This window comes from Dromiciops gliroides, chromosome 1, assembly GCF_019393635.1.
Source record: "Dromiciops gliroides isolate mDroGli1 chromosome 1, mDroGli1.pri, whole genome shotgun sequence".
NCBI classification, from domain to species: domain Eukaryota; kingdom Metazoa; phylum Chordata; class Mammalia; order Microbiotheria; family Microbiotheriidae; genus Dromiciops; species Dromiciops gliroides.
Genome location: NC_057861.1, coordinates 161195200 through 161211290, shown reverse-complemented (window position 1 = coordinate 161211290; position 16091 = coordinate 161195200). Strand labels below are relative to the sequence as shown.

The 16091-nt window shown below is 36.2% G+C and overlaps 1 protein-coding gene across 1 annotated transcript in view; it reads right to left on the bottom strand.

The window, feature by feature from the left end:
* Positions 1-16091, bottom strand: part of EXOC2 (exocyst complex component 2) — a 224913-nt gene that overhangs the window by 158957 nt on the left and 49865 nt on the right. The window contains exons 5-6 of the mRNA XM_043975622.1: positions 10514-10627; positions 7597-7721 (exon numbers count right to left, since the gene is read on the bottom strand). Of these exons, the coding sequence (XP_043831557.1) occupies positions 7597-7721; positions 10514-10627 (239 nt within the window). The remainder of the gene's footprint in view (positions 1-7596; positions 7722-10513; positions 10628-16091) is intronic.

Below are 16091 nucleotides of genomic sequence, written 5' to 3'. Positions count from 1 at the left end.
CAAGATAACTATAGTTGCAATTATGAAAGACAATATTTTATCCAGAAAATATAGACTAAGTTGTGTGAAGCTTTTAAAATTTCATAGAAAGTGAATGATGGATCAGAACATAACAGCTATCAAATCTAAAATTATATCACTGGCTGATTACAACAGACTCATTTCTAATCATCTATACTGTATTATACTGCACCTATATAAATATTTGCTTTTTCCCTGAGAGCTGGGGAAATGGTTGCACTAAAAGGAAAAAATTATATTCTAGGATGAGTTTAACAAAAGGTCTCTGAAAAAAGCAACTAAAATTTTATGTAACTTGGGGAGAGAAAAAGGTTATAGAGTTTAAAAACTAACTTTTTTCTCTGTTAAAAGAAAAATGTGTCAATTCTTATAAAGAGCAAAGAAACATGCCAATGACTGCCTTTTGTTTTTCCATACCAGCCACAAAATAAGATATATTTTGGATGTTTTGGAAGCAACAATAAAATTCCATTTTTACTTTTGTTAGGTGGTGTTTATTGAGTCATTCCTTTCACTACTATTTGAAAAATTAAAAAGAAAAGAAGAGGACAAACTGCAAAGGCACTAAACGTTTCATACAGCATGCATTCATAGTATAAAAACGTCTTTGCCCACAGTGTGGTTTTTGCTCACTGTTAAAAGCAAATGGAACCCCCTAGGCAAAACTGCTGAAGGAGGTGCCATGTTTGCCTTTTTATCCCTGCTTTCTCTATTTGTGATATTTAACACTACACCTGCCAAACCCACACCTTTATGAATGTTTCCCAGCCTGACAGTAAAGCTTAGCAATTTTCTGAAAAAGGTCCTGAAGACGCAGCCACATATCTTTGTCACCAAGTAACAGGGTATCTGAGGAAGAGATAAGAATCATATTTTGTTGTTGTTATTTTCCAATTTACCTATTTGCTCTCAAATTTTCATTATTTCCTCTTTTTTACTTGTTTTTGGTTTATTTGCTTTTTTTCTAATTTCAAAAAGCATATCCAGTTCACTAATCCTCTCTTTTTCTTATTTCTTAATATATCATTGTCAGGATGATTTTCCCCCTGAGGACTACATTACTTGCATCCCAGAAATGCTGGAATGTTGTTTCATCATTATTTTTTTCACAGTTACTGTTTCTATCATTTATTCTTTAACTCATTATTTAAGATTTCATTATTAAGTCTCCATTTGGGTCTGTATTTTTTTGGGGTGGTCCCTGAAACAATTTCCATTTTTAATGCATTATAGTTTATAAAAAACACACTAAATATTTCTGCCTTTTTACATTTGTTTGCAATACCTCTGTCTCCTACTACAAGGTCAACTTTTATAAAAGTTCCACGTGGAGTAAAGAAATACATCTATTCTTTTCCCCTCCCATTTAGAAGATGCCACAAGTCTTAACTCTAGTTTTTCTGAAAATGTGTTCAGTTCCATATTTTCCCTGTTCATTAACTTTTTGGTAGACTTATCCAAAACTGAGAAAGGGATATTGAAGTCTCCTGTCTCCACTTCTTGAAATTCAGATGTTACCTTTATGTATTTGGAGTGTATATATTTATTACTGATATTGGTTTGTTGTTTATGGTTCCTTTTGGCACAATTTAGTTTTCTTGTTTATCCCTTTATATATTTTTAATGTTTTTGCTTTATCACATTATGGCAATTTCTTCTAGGGAATCACCTGATATATAGTAAAAGATATTTTCCCATATCCTCATCCCTGTTTTATTTTGTGTATGTCTTTGTTTCTTAAATGTGTTTCTTGTAAGTAACAAATAGTAGGGTTTTGTTTTCTTATCCAATTTGTCACTTTTTGTTTTATTGGATTATTTAGTCCATTCACATTTAAAGTTATAAAAGTTAGAAATATATTTTCCTCCATCTCCAAATTTTTTCCAAGTTATGATTTCCCCCCACTTCTGTTGTAAATACAGTATTATGTTCCTCCATTTACTTTGCTTTAATTTTTTTTTAAGATGGCCCTGTTCCCACCGACTGTCTTCCTTTCATCCCTGATTCCCTTTGCTTTCTTTGTTACTCCATTCCCTTTAGGATTTTATTAGTTCCTTCTCTCCTACTTTTATCTGGTTATATATTTCTTCCCCCTCTTTTTTCCTCAGTTACGTAGATTCCTTCTTTCCCTTATTTCTTTGTTAGTCCTATTATTTTTTTTTGTTTTGTTTTGTTTTGTCTATTTCCAGGGCAATGAGGAGGGTTAAGTGACTTGCCCAAGGTAACACAGCTAATAAGTGTCAAGTGTCTGAGGCCGGATTTGAACTCAGGTCCTCCTGAATCCAGGGCCAGTGCTTTATCCATTGTGCCACCCAGCTGCCCCTATTCAGTCTTTTAAAAAATATTTTATACTCCTTTACAAAACAGATTTCTTTTACTCTCTTCATTATTTATCTCCTCTTTCTGTTATTCCAGACCCCCATTCTCTGATTCATGACCCCTAAAATTATATGGTTTCTTTCTTTTTTTCTCTATTCTTCATGCAATCAAAGCTTCCAAAGCATCCATTCTAATCTTCCTTTTAGGTGCTTCCTGTCAAACTTTTATTAGTTTTCCCTCTTACAACATGCTTCACTCCTAGAACAATACCAATTACTAAAGGTATCAGAAAGGACACTGCCTCAAGGTGGGACCGCTCCCTTGCCACATCTCTCATCACACAACCCACTGGTGATCCATGGCTTCCCTCCTTAACCCTTTTATCTACATATATTTGGTGTCCACACACACCCATTCCATTAGGCACCTCCTCCCTGGACAAGTAGACTTTTCAAGTACCAAATCCCCCTGGCCTCCAGCAGTGTAAGGTTCTTTTCTCTCTTCATTGATCTATTTCTCCTCACCAAGTCATTAGTGTTATCCTCCTTCCTTTCCTTCTTCCCTTTTCAATCTTTCTTCCTTCCTCATCACTTACTTCCCTGTAGGCACTTCTATTTCTGAGGCCAGAGAGGCCACCTTCCCTTCACTGCTAGCCCTTGATTTGACCCCAGCACATCACATACTCCTCTCTATCCCTCTGATTTCCTCCAACTCCTTTTAGGTACCCTCCTGATATTGTAGTCCCATAAAAAAAGCACTGTAGGCAGGATGTTACCAGGTTCTATTTATACCTGCTATTTGCCTCTTCACTGTTACCTCCACCAGAGGTTCCTCTTTCATCCTGTCTCCTTTTGTATATTTAGAAAGAAGTCTCTTACTGGTTTCTCTGTTGCTGCTACGCCCACCTCTCCTGTATTTCTGTTGTTTGGGAGGCAAATAATCTTTTCAATTCTGTTGTGTTTGTTTTTTCTAAAAATGTTTCAAACTCTTGCATATTATTGAATGTCCATCTTTAGTTCTATATGAATTTGCTGGATGCATCCTGAGTTCTGTGGCTCTTCAGAAAACACTGTTCCATTCCCTCCTCCTTTTTCTAATGGGTATGAATGTGCTTTCCTTTGTGTTTGTATTTTTTCTGAAGGCTTATAGAATTTTTTGTTTCTTAACTGAATTGTTAAACTAAACTACCATGTATCTTGGAGTATGCAACCTTGGGTCTTTTTCTGGAGGCAATCTGTGAATTCTTTCAATTGGAATTTCATTCTCTATATTCAGAACTTCTAGGTAATTCTCTGTATTATTTTCTACATTATGGTGTTGTTTCTACACCTCCTGTCCTTGAAATCAGCTTTTTTTTTTTTCTTTGTGAGGCAATTGGGTTTAAGTGCCTTGCCTAGGGTAACACAGCTAGTAAGTGTTAAGTGTCTGAGGCTGGATTTGAACTCAGGTCCTCCTGACTCCAGGGCCCGTGCTCTATCCACTGAGCCATCTAGTTGCCCCAGAATATTTTCTTTTAATGTGTATTTGCATTCCCAATCTATTATTCTCTATTGTTTCTTTGGTGAGGCTTACCATAGTAGATTCCAGTTTTTCTATTCTGCTTCTTATTTTTGCTGTTTGGGATATAAATTCTGCTCTCATAATTCACATTTCTCTTTTAAACAAATAACAGAAAGCATGTCACGGTTCCATGTTGTCAAATTCTACAGGGTCCTGTGTCTCATCAAATGTTGGATCATTTTCCTTCATTTTGCAGTACTTATTACTAGATCTGGAAACCATGTTTCTTTCTGTTGTTACTGTTTTTTCTCTGTTTATGATCAAGGTTTTTGAATTTTCTTCTTTCTGAAGTCTTTGGTAATTTGTCTCTTCCTTCCTACCCTCCCTCCCCCATATTCCTTATTACTCATTTTCTGACCTCCCTCCCCTGATTGTGGTTTCCTTGGAGGCTGGATATCCAAGCATCTTAGCCTCCTTCCACAATAGGCAATTCATGGTTTGTAAACCTAGGTCTCTGCCTCAACTCACTTTTGGATAATCAGAACTGGTGTCAGTTGGGTCTTATGCTCTTTCCCTCAGACTTGGTGGAATGCTACAGTCTCCCATGTGCAGTTTCCTGACCTAGTGACCTGTCCCATCACCTCTGTTCCTCATTTCTCTGACTTAGGACAGGCAGTTCAGAGCCTATTTTCTCTGGCACCAGCACATCAAAACTTTGCAGTGCTGATGCTTCTGGGTTGCAGCCCTGATCTGCTTTTGCTCTTGAAGGGCTATGGCCAAACTGGCTGTATAGGTGAAACAAAATTCCACAGCCATGTGTCAGGGTCTCTGTGGCTCTGAAAAAAACAAAGGAGAAACCAAGTATAGGTGTGGGTTTTCTGGTAAACCTGTACCTTGTCCTTTGGTTTGCTAGTGTAGCCTCAATGTCACTAGTATAGGAGGTACTGTGTGAGTTTAGCTTCAGTAAGCATCAATTTACGGATTTTTTCCTTCTTCAACCTTCTTTTGTATTCAGGTTTCCTAGACCATGCAGACATCTTAAGTTGCCTTATCTTTGATGTATAATTTCTGTTTTGGAGAGGTTCAAGAGGGCATAGGCATCACAGAAAATGTCTTGTTCTCCATCTTTTTGCTCATGTGACTCAGAAGTTTCCTCACCCGCTGAGAATCGTGGAAGGAAATCATGAAGATAAAAACTTTAGAGGCCCAGAATAAAAGCAATTCTGGTGACAGAGAAAGAGAGAGAGAGAGAGAGAGAGAGAGAGAGAGAGAGAGAGAGAGAGAGAGTGTGTGTGTGTGTACACTGAAGAAACTAAGAAGGAAAAGATCTTCCCAAAATCAAAAACCATCTTTCACTACTCTTCCAAAGTTCTTTAACTACCTGTAAAACAGGTAGGGTGGTATATTTTGAACTTGATGATGACCTCTGAGTGTCCTTCAAGTTCTGAATCTATTATCCTAACTATCTTTTCCTTTGAATGCCAAATTATTCAAAGAGCAGTTTATATCCCATGACTCCATTTCCATACCACTCCACTCCTCAAACTTTGGCTGCTTAATTGCTGTTTAACACTCTATTAAAACAATAATCGAGTCACCAAAGCCAATGGAAATGGAACTTGCTAAAGAATTTAGCAAAAATGCCATAAAATTCTTTAAAATTTCATTTCTGTGGGTGTCTTTGGTTACTGTGTATAACTGTCTTTAAAATACAGGGACCTATGTATGTATGTATGTATGTATGTATGTATGTATGTATGTATACATACATGTATGTATGTATATATGCATGTATTCATGCATATGTGTATACACACAGAGACCATAGTATCTTACTTTAATGATTTCTTCCCTAAAATTTATTCAGAATTTATTGGTTAGCTATAATTTATTTTGAGAGGTAATACAGCATAGCGTAGAAGAGAATTAGGTGGGCAGCTAAGTGGCGCAGTGGATAGAGCACTGGCCCTGAAGTCAGGAGTACGTGAGTTCAAATACAGCCTCAGACACTTAACACTTACTAGCTGTGTGACCCTGGGCAAGTCACTTAACCCCAACTGCCTCACCAAAAAAAAAAAAAAAAAAGAAGAGAATTAGGATTAGGATTAAATTTTACATTGTGATTAAATTTTACATTGGATCATAGAACAAAGTTCACAAAAAAACAACAACAACAAAAAAAAACCCACCTTCCCATAACCTCCAAAACTTAATTCAACTAAAACTTTGGTTTGGGCATGTTATAATTGTAATTATTGAAGAGAACCAATCCCCATTTATGGGAAAGATTCAAAGGAAAGGCAATGTGTTGCAGTAGATAGAAAGCTGACATCAAAACCAAGAAAACCCTAGTTTCAAGGCACCATCTTGGCTATAGAACTGTGGACAAGTCATTTTAACCTCTTAGTGCTCTGAGCCACACTTTAAAACTGTAAGCTGCAGAGAAAGTACCAATTTGCACTGATAGAAGGAGTTTCTTCACCTGGGAGTTCCTTATATCAAAGAAATTACAAGTCCAGTCTCTATTCCTAACGTGGTCAGTTACCATTATTGTATGTCATATTAAGTATATTTTAAATCTTATTGGATGGCAATATTAAGTTCTATTCAGGTATGCTTATTCTTTTCTTGCTCATGGGACATGGCTATCTGCTCAAAGCCTCAGATAACTAGAATAAACATTTTTAGGCATAAGAAAAACATGGAGGAAGCAGCTAGGTGGTGCAGTGGATAAAGCACCGGCCCAGGATTCAGGAGGACCTGAGTTCAAATCTAGCTTCAGACACTTGACACTTACTAGCTGTGTGACCCTGGGCAAGTCACTTAACCTTCATTACCCCCCCAAAAAAAAATAAAGCTCATGTTTGTCAGTCAATAATCATTAAAAAAAAGAAAGAAAGAAAAAGGTGGAATTACGGTAGAAAACCTAGAAAACTTGGTAACACCAAATATTCTCATATCTCCTTTCAAGATCCCTTCTGTCCTATGATTTCACTTTTTTCTGAAGACCATAAACAGATCTGGCAACTGACCTGGTACAGAAGAAATGCTGACTTCGAACTTTGAAAAATACCAAAAGTTAAAACAAAAAGGGACATGAATTTTCAAATCAATTAAATCATTGGCAAAATAACTATTGTTAATTTAAGGCAGCATTTAAAAAAAATAAAATAATGAAACAAAAATACTCTGAATTAAAATAATTTAACTATTTTATTGGTTTAATTGAGTACTTGACCTATGTCTTTTTTTTTGCATTTGAGGACCACATTGCAGACTATGCTCCATGTGGGAAGGAATAGGAAAAAGGAAGTGAGAAAAACAATATAAAACAAATAGTCCATCTCATATTCTACATACATTTGGGTATCCTTTAAAGTTAACCATCTGCTTTCTATCCTATATACTACTATAACTCCAAAAGAACACAATGATAAAAACAATATTCTGGTCTTTTACCTACTAGAATTCAGTTTTCTTATCAGCCTAAAAGATTTGAGAATTGCCAATTGACAAATTAATCTCTCGTCTCACACATGTTAGAAGGGTCAAAACAAAAGCCTCAGAGATGAAGATTTAAAGTACCAAACCTTCAAAGAGTTTTTAGCTTAGTCTGCAACAAGTATTTATGGCACTTGTTAGATCTCCACTTTCATAAATACAGAATGAATGTAGCACACTGTAAATATTCTGCAAGCACAGTGTCATGTTTCTATTATTGAAGCTCCTAGCAGATGATTGTGAGTATCAGGTTACCTGAGAGGGCGTCTTGTGCCTCAAAAAAAGTGCTAAGCCCTCCTTTCACATAGGCTAGACTCCCTTCATTTTTCTTGTTTGCTTGTTTCTTCAGGTTGCTGACTGCCATTTTGAGCTGCTCAAAGCTGAAATTACACAATGGAAACAAATGTTTAGCGCGCATACCTAGAACAAAAATGTATTCAGATAACTCATGAAGCACAAGATTCACATTATGTTATAATCTATTTTAAGAAACATTCATAATGTAATACCTATCAGATTAAAAACCAAAAGTTTTCAAATTCTCATGAATGTTCAAATTTTTCAGTTTATTACATAAGACCTTAGATTCTAACAGTTATAAAAGGTCAGCTATGTAAAACTCAAAAGGCATTTTCAAACACATTTGACCACTTGGTAATAAATATAAACATTATTATATATACATACACACACACTTGGGTTCAAAAAAATCAATTTCATAAGAACAAGACGGGGGAGGCAGAGTTAAACATGAATTTGTCTGAAAAAGATTTAGGGTCAAATTTTTTTTTAAGGGTCAATTTCAATATCAAAAGACTCCTTAGGCCTTCTCAACCTGGAATATTCCGTCTGCACCTTTTCACTAGTGGTGGATTTCACCTGAGGCCTCGATTTTGTGGAGGGGCTCAAGCTAGCTCTCATTGTTCTGCCAGCCCCTGTTCCTAACTTCAAAACCATGCCCCAACATAATGGATATCTTCTTCTCTTCACCCCTTTCTTCTGTGTGCTGGTATCCTTTATTAGAATGTAAACACTAGGGGCAGCTAGGTGGCGCAGTGGATAGAGCACCGACCCTGGAGTCAGAAGTACCTGAGTTCAAATACAGCCTCAGACACTTAACACTTACTAGCTGTGTGACCCTGGGCAAGTCACTTAACCCTATTTGCCTCACTAAAAAAAAAAAAAAAGAAAGAATGTAAACACTAGGAGTAAGAATTGTTTTTCTTTTTTCTTCTATTTGTATCCCCAATTCTTATTAGCAAGTGTTTCATAAATGTTTCCTTTCTTCCTGTGTTCAGGTACATAGAAAAAGGATTAGACTTGTTCTGTATGACCCCAACAATGGGTAGAAGTAGCAAAGAGGCAAATTTAGTCTTGATGTCAGGAAAACCATAGGAACAATGAGATTGTCCATAAATGGAATGGCTTGTCTCAAGAGGTGTGGTGTTCCCCCTCCTTAGACTTAGAGGTCTTCAAGCAGAGGCTGCATGACTTATATTGTGGTGGAGATAACTTACTGGTATGATTTGAACTAAATGGTCACTTAAGTCCTTATGATTCTCAAAATTCTGTGATTCTATGTGTGTAGACATGTGAATAATACACATGTATGAGTGTGGCTGGGTATATACATACTTACACCCTTATGTTAACCACAATAACAAATATGGTCTGTTACATAAAGTGTTTTGGAAAACATTCAAACTGACAAATTCTTCAAAAGGGGAGGAACTACTGTTCTGTTAACACACAACACCTTAAAACGATGAATTCCATAGCAAATTGACTACTCTGCAATACGATCTAAACACAATATCATCCACACCAGCTCTCTCCTCCCCATTCTACCAAAGCCAGTTCCCTAAAATGAACCTATAATGAACAAAACCAAAGTTGATACGAATGATACCTTGTGGATCTGTCATATCACTGGTAGAGTAACTCACAGGTTAAATAATTAAGGAAAGGGTATTCAAACTTTAGTTTACGAAGAAGACAATGGGAATCCCAAGGTTTGCCTTTCAATTAGGCTGGAAAAATTAGACTTTAAGTAGAAATCAAAATATTCAACACTGAATATATTCTCGAGTACAATGAAATATATAAGTATAAAATTGAGATCATTTCAAATTATTTTTAGCAAAAACAGCCAACTAATATAATATGGCTATAATTTCCTTCCCACAACAACTTATCAGGCAATATTTTGTTATAAGAGCTTATTAAAGTTTAGTTTTATCACAAGTACAAAAAAAAAAAGTTTTTTTCTAGCTAATGTACATTTGTTTTCATACCTCAAACATATAGTATAATAGAATATGAAATCAGCTTTTAAAAAGATTTAAATAAATCTGAGAATGAAAAAATATTTTCATTGTTTTCAAAATGACAGCCCATCTTGCTGATGTGAATACCATAACATTATAAATAGATAAGTTAAATTTAAACATCAAGCAAATAATCTGAATATCTGAAATTAAAGAGTCAAATCTACTTTCCTGCTATTTCAAGGTAGGTCTTAAGGAATGAGAAACTATCTTTCTTTTTCTTCTCTGGTCAGGAAAAAAAAGTGAATTCAAATCACTCTTGTGACTGGGTCATGCATGCTAAGCTCATTAGTCCATGTTAAGTTATTTTCAGAGAAGGGCTGGAAAGTGAACTAAATTGTATTGGCTTGCAATTTCAGACATTTCCTTCCTAGGAGGTCATATCAGGACATCATGTCTATGGCCCACAAGAGTTTTACTCCAATGTGTCATATTGGTGTGGCTGTAACCTTGAGTCTCAAAGGCTATGTTTGCAAATTGAAAGTTTTAGCAAAGCTAGAAAAGTTTTAAGGATAGGACAAATAACAAACTGCATGTCTATTGTCGAATGACCAATTAAGATCTATTACTAGGTGGTAATTTTTCTTTTCAGCCAAAGGAGAACATCAAAGCTATCTACTTGTTATAAAGGGGTCAAAATAGGAATAGATGGGAGATGGTACTCAGAACAATGAAATCAGAGATCCCTGCTGTATTTCATTATAATCTCATTTCATGTTACCTTATACATGAAAAAACAATGGAAATGTTGTTTTTCAAAAATCTTAATGGGTTGCTATCAACTTTGAGGTAAATCTTAACAGCCACATGACACAAATGAAGTTATAATTTAAATACCTACAAACCTGGTAGTTGAGTGGTTCTCTATCAGATACCAAGCAGCTGAGAAGTTCTCACTAGTAAAATCAGCACTCATTCCATGAAACAGTGTTTCCAAATCTTTTGGGGGAAATTTGCTTCTGAAAGAGAAATGTTAAGAATGTTATATTTGTATAACAAGGAATGTCAAAATACACCATATAATATTCTACAGTATGTATACATGAGAGAATACAGTAAAAGCAAACAGTATCGGATACATTAAACATATCCATATAAACACTATATCTAAGTTTCTTTTTTTGCATATATATGTTTCTTGAATATTTCTAGAAATTAAAGTTTCATCAGTAAGTCCTAATGCATTCACTGACAGAGATTGGAATGCACCTTGAATTTAGTGGACAGTCTTCAAGAACTGTGGCTAAAAAAAAACCTGTATTGAAGAAGCCTGGTGCTGAGCTTCTCTAAGTATAGACAGGTTAATTGTGCCATTAGACCTGTAGTTGATCAACAGCCTTTCCAGCTTGGTAGAACCGGCACCGCTCATGTTAACAGAGCCTTGAAGAACCCACTGACACTGCCAAACCACAACAAAGGACCAGAGTGCAATTATAGCAGAAATAGCACAATGTACTAAATTAAAATACTCAGAAGATCATGAAATGTTCAGACAGTCCCTATCTTCTCAAGGCTGGTACAAAATTAACAGGAAAAACAAGACATAAGCCACAAAAATCATTAATTCAAGTAGAATTGGACAAGTGTAAAAAGCAGCATAACATAGTGGATATGAGCTAACTCAGTGTAAGGAAGATATGGGTTCAATTCCTGCCTTTGAGACATCCTGGTTATGTGACCCTGGGTAAGTCTCTTAGTTTCTTAGTGCTTTAGGCAACCAGACTAAGTTATTTGTTTTTTGTTTTTGTTTTTTGCTTTTTTTTTTTTTTCGGTGAGGCAATTGGGGTTAAGTGACTTGCCCAGGGTCACACAGCTAGTAAGTGTTAAGTGTCTGAGCCTGGATTTGAACTCAGGTCCTCCTGACTCCAGGGCTGGTGCTCTATCCACTGCACCACCTAGCTGCCCCCAGACTAAGTTATAAAGAAGATGCTAACACACACTGGTTGAGTTTCCTCACCTAGAAATTCAATACACTAATGAAATAACAGATCCAGGCCCTATACTTGTGATAACCATATGAAAAGAAGTCATAAAAATGATATATACATGCTAAAGAGTCCTGACGAAGGAAAAACTAGTAGGGGAAAAAAGTAAATTCCCATTTCAGAAATACTCTTATTCATGATTTTGGAATAAAGAAAGAAATCTAATCTTACTGAATTTAGCTTTAATTTTAACTATCAAAAGCTGAAATAACTTTCCATTGGTAAAGATAAAAATAATAATGTAAATAAACCCTCCATTTTTTTATTAAAATGTTTGTAAAAAAACAAAGAAAAACCAAAATGTATTTGAAAATTATTTTAAGGAAAGGAATAGACCTGTCATTTCACAAGTAAATGGAAATCCCAGCTGAAGAACCTTTCTCTAACAATGCAGGTTAGCATCTTCTCTGAAATTAATCATCTTAGAGAGCTCACTGGATTCACTGACTTTCCCAACGTCACACAGCTAGTATGTGTCAAAGGTAGGGCTTGAATCCAGGCTTTCTCAGCTCCAAGGCCAACTCTAGGCAGTACACCACTCTGTCTCTCAGAAGATGAGAGGGTTATATGGATCTGTATTTAAAGTATTAAATTATAGAATAATTGAGAAAAATACCTATTTGTGTAAAATAATGATTTTAAGAAAACCATCAAAGTCATAACTGGCTATGTATGCACCATCTCTTACAATATTCTTAAAATCCAAAAACATAATCAATTCTTTGTGTTTGTTTGTTTGTGGGGCAATGAGGGTTAAGTGACTTGCCCACGGTCACTCAGCTAGTAAGTGTCAAGTGTCTGAAGTTGGATTTAAACTCAGGTCCTCCTGAATCCAGGGCCAGTGCTCTATCCACTGCGCCTAACAAGATCAATTTTTAAGTACTAAAGTGAAAAATTGTGTTTATATCAGGCATTGTGCTGGATACAGGAGATAAGGACAAAAAAAAAAAGCTTACATTCTATTGGAATTGGAGACCACAGTGAACAATATTTATACAGTTACATGAATACAGTCTGTTTATTTTTTATTTTGTGCAGAACTATGATTTCATTGGTATAAGGAATTCCAATAAAAGAAACTCGTTCTATCAATGTAGGTTAACAAGTGTTCTACAGTTTGTGGTCTTAAGAGAGATGTCTTGGGACAGGAAGAGGAAGATCACTTGTCCAAGTTCACACAACAACTACTTGTCAGAAGTGGGCCAGAAAGCCAGGTCTTTCTGGCTCTGAGGTAAGCATTCTATCCACTATGCAATACTACAAAATAATGCAAAGGAATTTCACAAGGGAGAAAATAGTAATGAATGAGGAGATTTTAGAAAAGTCTCAAGTAAGAGGTGGCACCAAGCAATAGAAAGCCATTGAAGATTTTTGAGTAAGAAGGTGTCACGGTCAGATCAAATATTTCAGGAACACCAACTTGGCAACCAGGTGGGAGATGGACTGAAGAGGTGAAGAGACAAAGTGGGGAGATCAACTGAGGGCTACTGCAATAGTCCTAATTAGGGGGGATAAGTGCTTAATGCTGATGATAGATACTTATGTTAATAAAGAGAAGGGAAAAGAAACATGAGTGATGCTGAGGTAGAATTGAATATCCTTGACAAATGACCAGATAGGAGACTGAGGAAGAGAAGAGTTAAGGACGACTTAAAGTTTGTGAATTGAAAGGATGATGGTGTTAAGAGAAATGGGGTTGTTTGGAAGAGGGATGAATTTTGGGTAGAAATATAATGAGTTCTAATTTGGGTATGATAAATTTGAGGTGCCTATGAGACAACCAGATGGAGATGTCTAAAAAGTGGTTGATGACATGGGACTGGTGTTCAAGAGAAAAATATTACGGCTCAGCATATAGTTTTAAGAGGCCAAAGAGAAGAGTATCTAGAACAGACCCTTCAGGTGGATGGTTACTTGTCACACATATGGTAGAGGGGATTCTTATTCTGATATGGTTCTGACTAGATGGCTTTTGAAGTCCATTCCTCTGAGATTCTGTGATTCTATGATTTTTAAGGGCACAGAACAATAAAATGAGAGTGGCAAGGATAGAGACCTGAGGGATGCTCACATTTAGAAGTTAGGAGGAAAATGAACCAGCTGAGACTGACTGACTGACTGACTGACTGAATGAATGAATGAATGAATGAATGAATGAATGAAAAAGCATTTATTAAGCTCCATAAACCAAGAATTATGCTAAGCACTGGGAATACAAATAGAAAAGCTATAAAGTTCCAGGAGCTCACATTCTAACTGGGAGAGACTACAAAAAGAAAAGTCAAGAGTTAGGAAGGAAATGCATAGGATCACAGAATATCAGTGCTGAAAATTGCTTTAGACATCTTCTTCTAAGCCCTTCATTTTACAGATGAGGGAACTGAGGCCTAGAAAAGTTCACTGTAAATAGCCACTAGCTAAGCCTGGATTAAACCCAGGTCTCTTTACTCCAAGCCCAGTACTCAGGAATGAACAGGGTGATAGATGCCAAGGGAGAGGAAAGTATCCAAAAGGAGGGAATGGTCAACAATGTTAGCTGTTGTGAAAGGTACAAGGAGAATAAAGACTCAAAAAAGGTCACTGGATTGAGCAATTAAAGCATCAATGGTGATCTTGGAAAGACTGGTTTTTATAGAGTCGCAGGGACAGAAGCCATGTTGTAGAGGATAGAAAAATGATGTCATCAAATAGGATCTCTGTAAATTTAGCAGTGAAGATAAAACATAAAAGGAGATCAGAGGGCAGCTAGGTGGTGCAGTGGATAAAGCACCAGCCAGGAGGGCCTGAGATCAAATCTAGCCTCAAAGTTTGACTTGACACTTACTAGCTGTGTGACCCTGGGAAAATCACTTAACCCTCATTGCCCTGCAACAACAAATAAACAAACAAAAAAGGAAATCAGTAGCAAAGGAACAAATAAAGATAAAGACATTGAAGATGAGACAATGAATAATGGAGTAAGACCCTAGAAGTGATGGTAGAAGAGGGGTTAGCAGGTAGAGATGAAGTTAACAAGAGTCAAAAAAAGGATTTATCTAATTCCAGCAGTCATATTTTTTCTTTTTTTTTTTCTTTCCATGTGTGTGTGTGTGTGTGTGTGTGTGTGTTTGCAGGGCAATGAGGGTTAAGTGACTTGCCCAGGGTCACACAGCTAGTGTCAGATGTCTTAGGTTGGATTTGAACTCAGGTCCTCCTGAATCTGGGGCTGGTGCTGGTGCGCCACCTAGCTGCCACCCAATTCCAGTAGTCATTGATAACTTTCCCTTATTCAGATTTCAAAGAGTACTTAGCATCGCTCTTTTGTATATGTTTGTTCTATTTTGTACTATAGTGTATGTATTCTCATAACCCACTACTTTGTTTCACAAAAAAGTTTAAAATTTATATTTGTATTTCCTTTAACAAAGTATTCTCCATTTGTTACACTGAATTATTGTACATCCCATGCAGTGTGTTTCATCATGGGTGCCAATTAACTGGTGAGTTTATTCCTCTTGTCTCTCTAAAGCTTGAATACCTTTCTTCTCCAACACTTCCTTCTTCTGCTCCCAACCCTAGCCAGAAACTCATCTGGATTCACCTTTTCTATCTAGTCTTCATTTTTGGAGGTGGACAACCCCAATCCAAAAACTCTGTTCCAGATAACCTATCCACATCTGATGTTCTGCCCAGCCAGCTATGGGTTTGAGCTGCATCCTATAGTAATCCCCTAAAACCTTTTGGTGGCTATTAAGCTCTCCTGTCTTCCCCTTCATCACACACTTAATGCTGGTCCCCTACTGAGTCTAGCTTGGCACAAACTACAAATACCTTAGTCAAAACAAATAAAACTTTGAGCTTCCCAATGAGCCATCCAGTCAACCCCTCTTTTAAGCAAAAGTATTCCAAAGAGTATTTTAAAACTTGTTTCATACTCTATTTTATTGATTTCTTTTTTTACTTGTAGAACTTTGCTTTTTAAGAGCTAAAAGGGAAGTTAAGAGATAATTGCTATACTATAGTAGTGTTATTTTCTATTATGTTTCATTACCAACATAGAGTATGTTACCTAGACTATAAGTTAAAGTAATGTTTGGCAGTTGGCCTGGGAATATTACAATTTAGAATGCCATTTTAATGGGAAAAGCCTTTGGAGTTTCAGACAATAAGATAATCAAATTTTTGCAACAAAATCTGTTTGTGAGTTGGGGTGAGAGGGGAAAGGGGACTGGACTTTCTTAACTGAAGTCACAAATAAAACTAGTAATATTTTTTCTGAAAAAAAAATAAATTATGTCCTCTTGTCTGATGATTTTAATGAATGCATTTTCTTACTTGTACTATGTTTTTACTGTTTTATTTTTAAAGGTAGTTACTGTATAAATGCTGTTCATGGAATGAGAAATTATTTTACTGGGAATAGGCAATGTATTTCTGAGTGGTAAAGTAGCAGAAAACT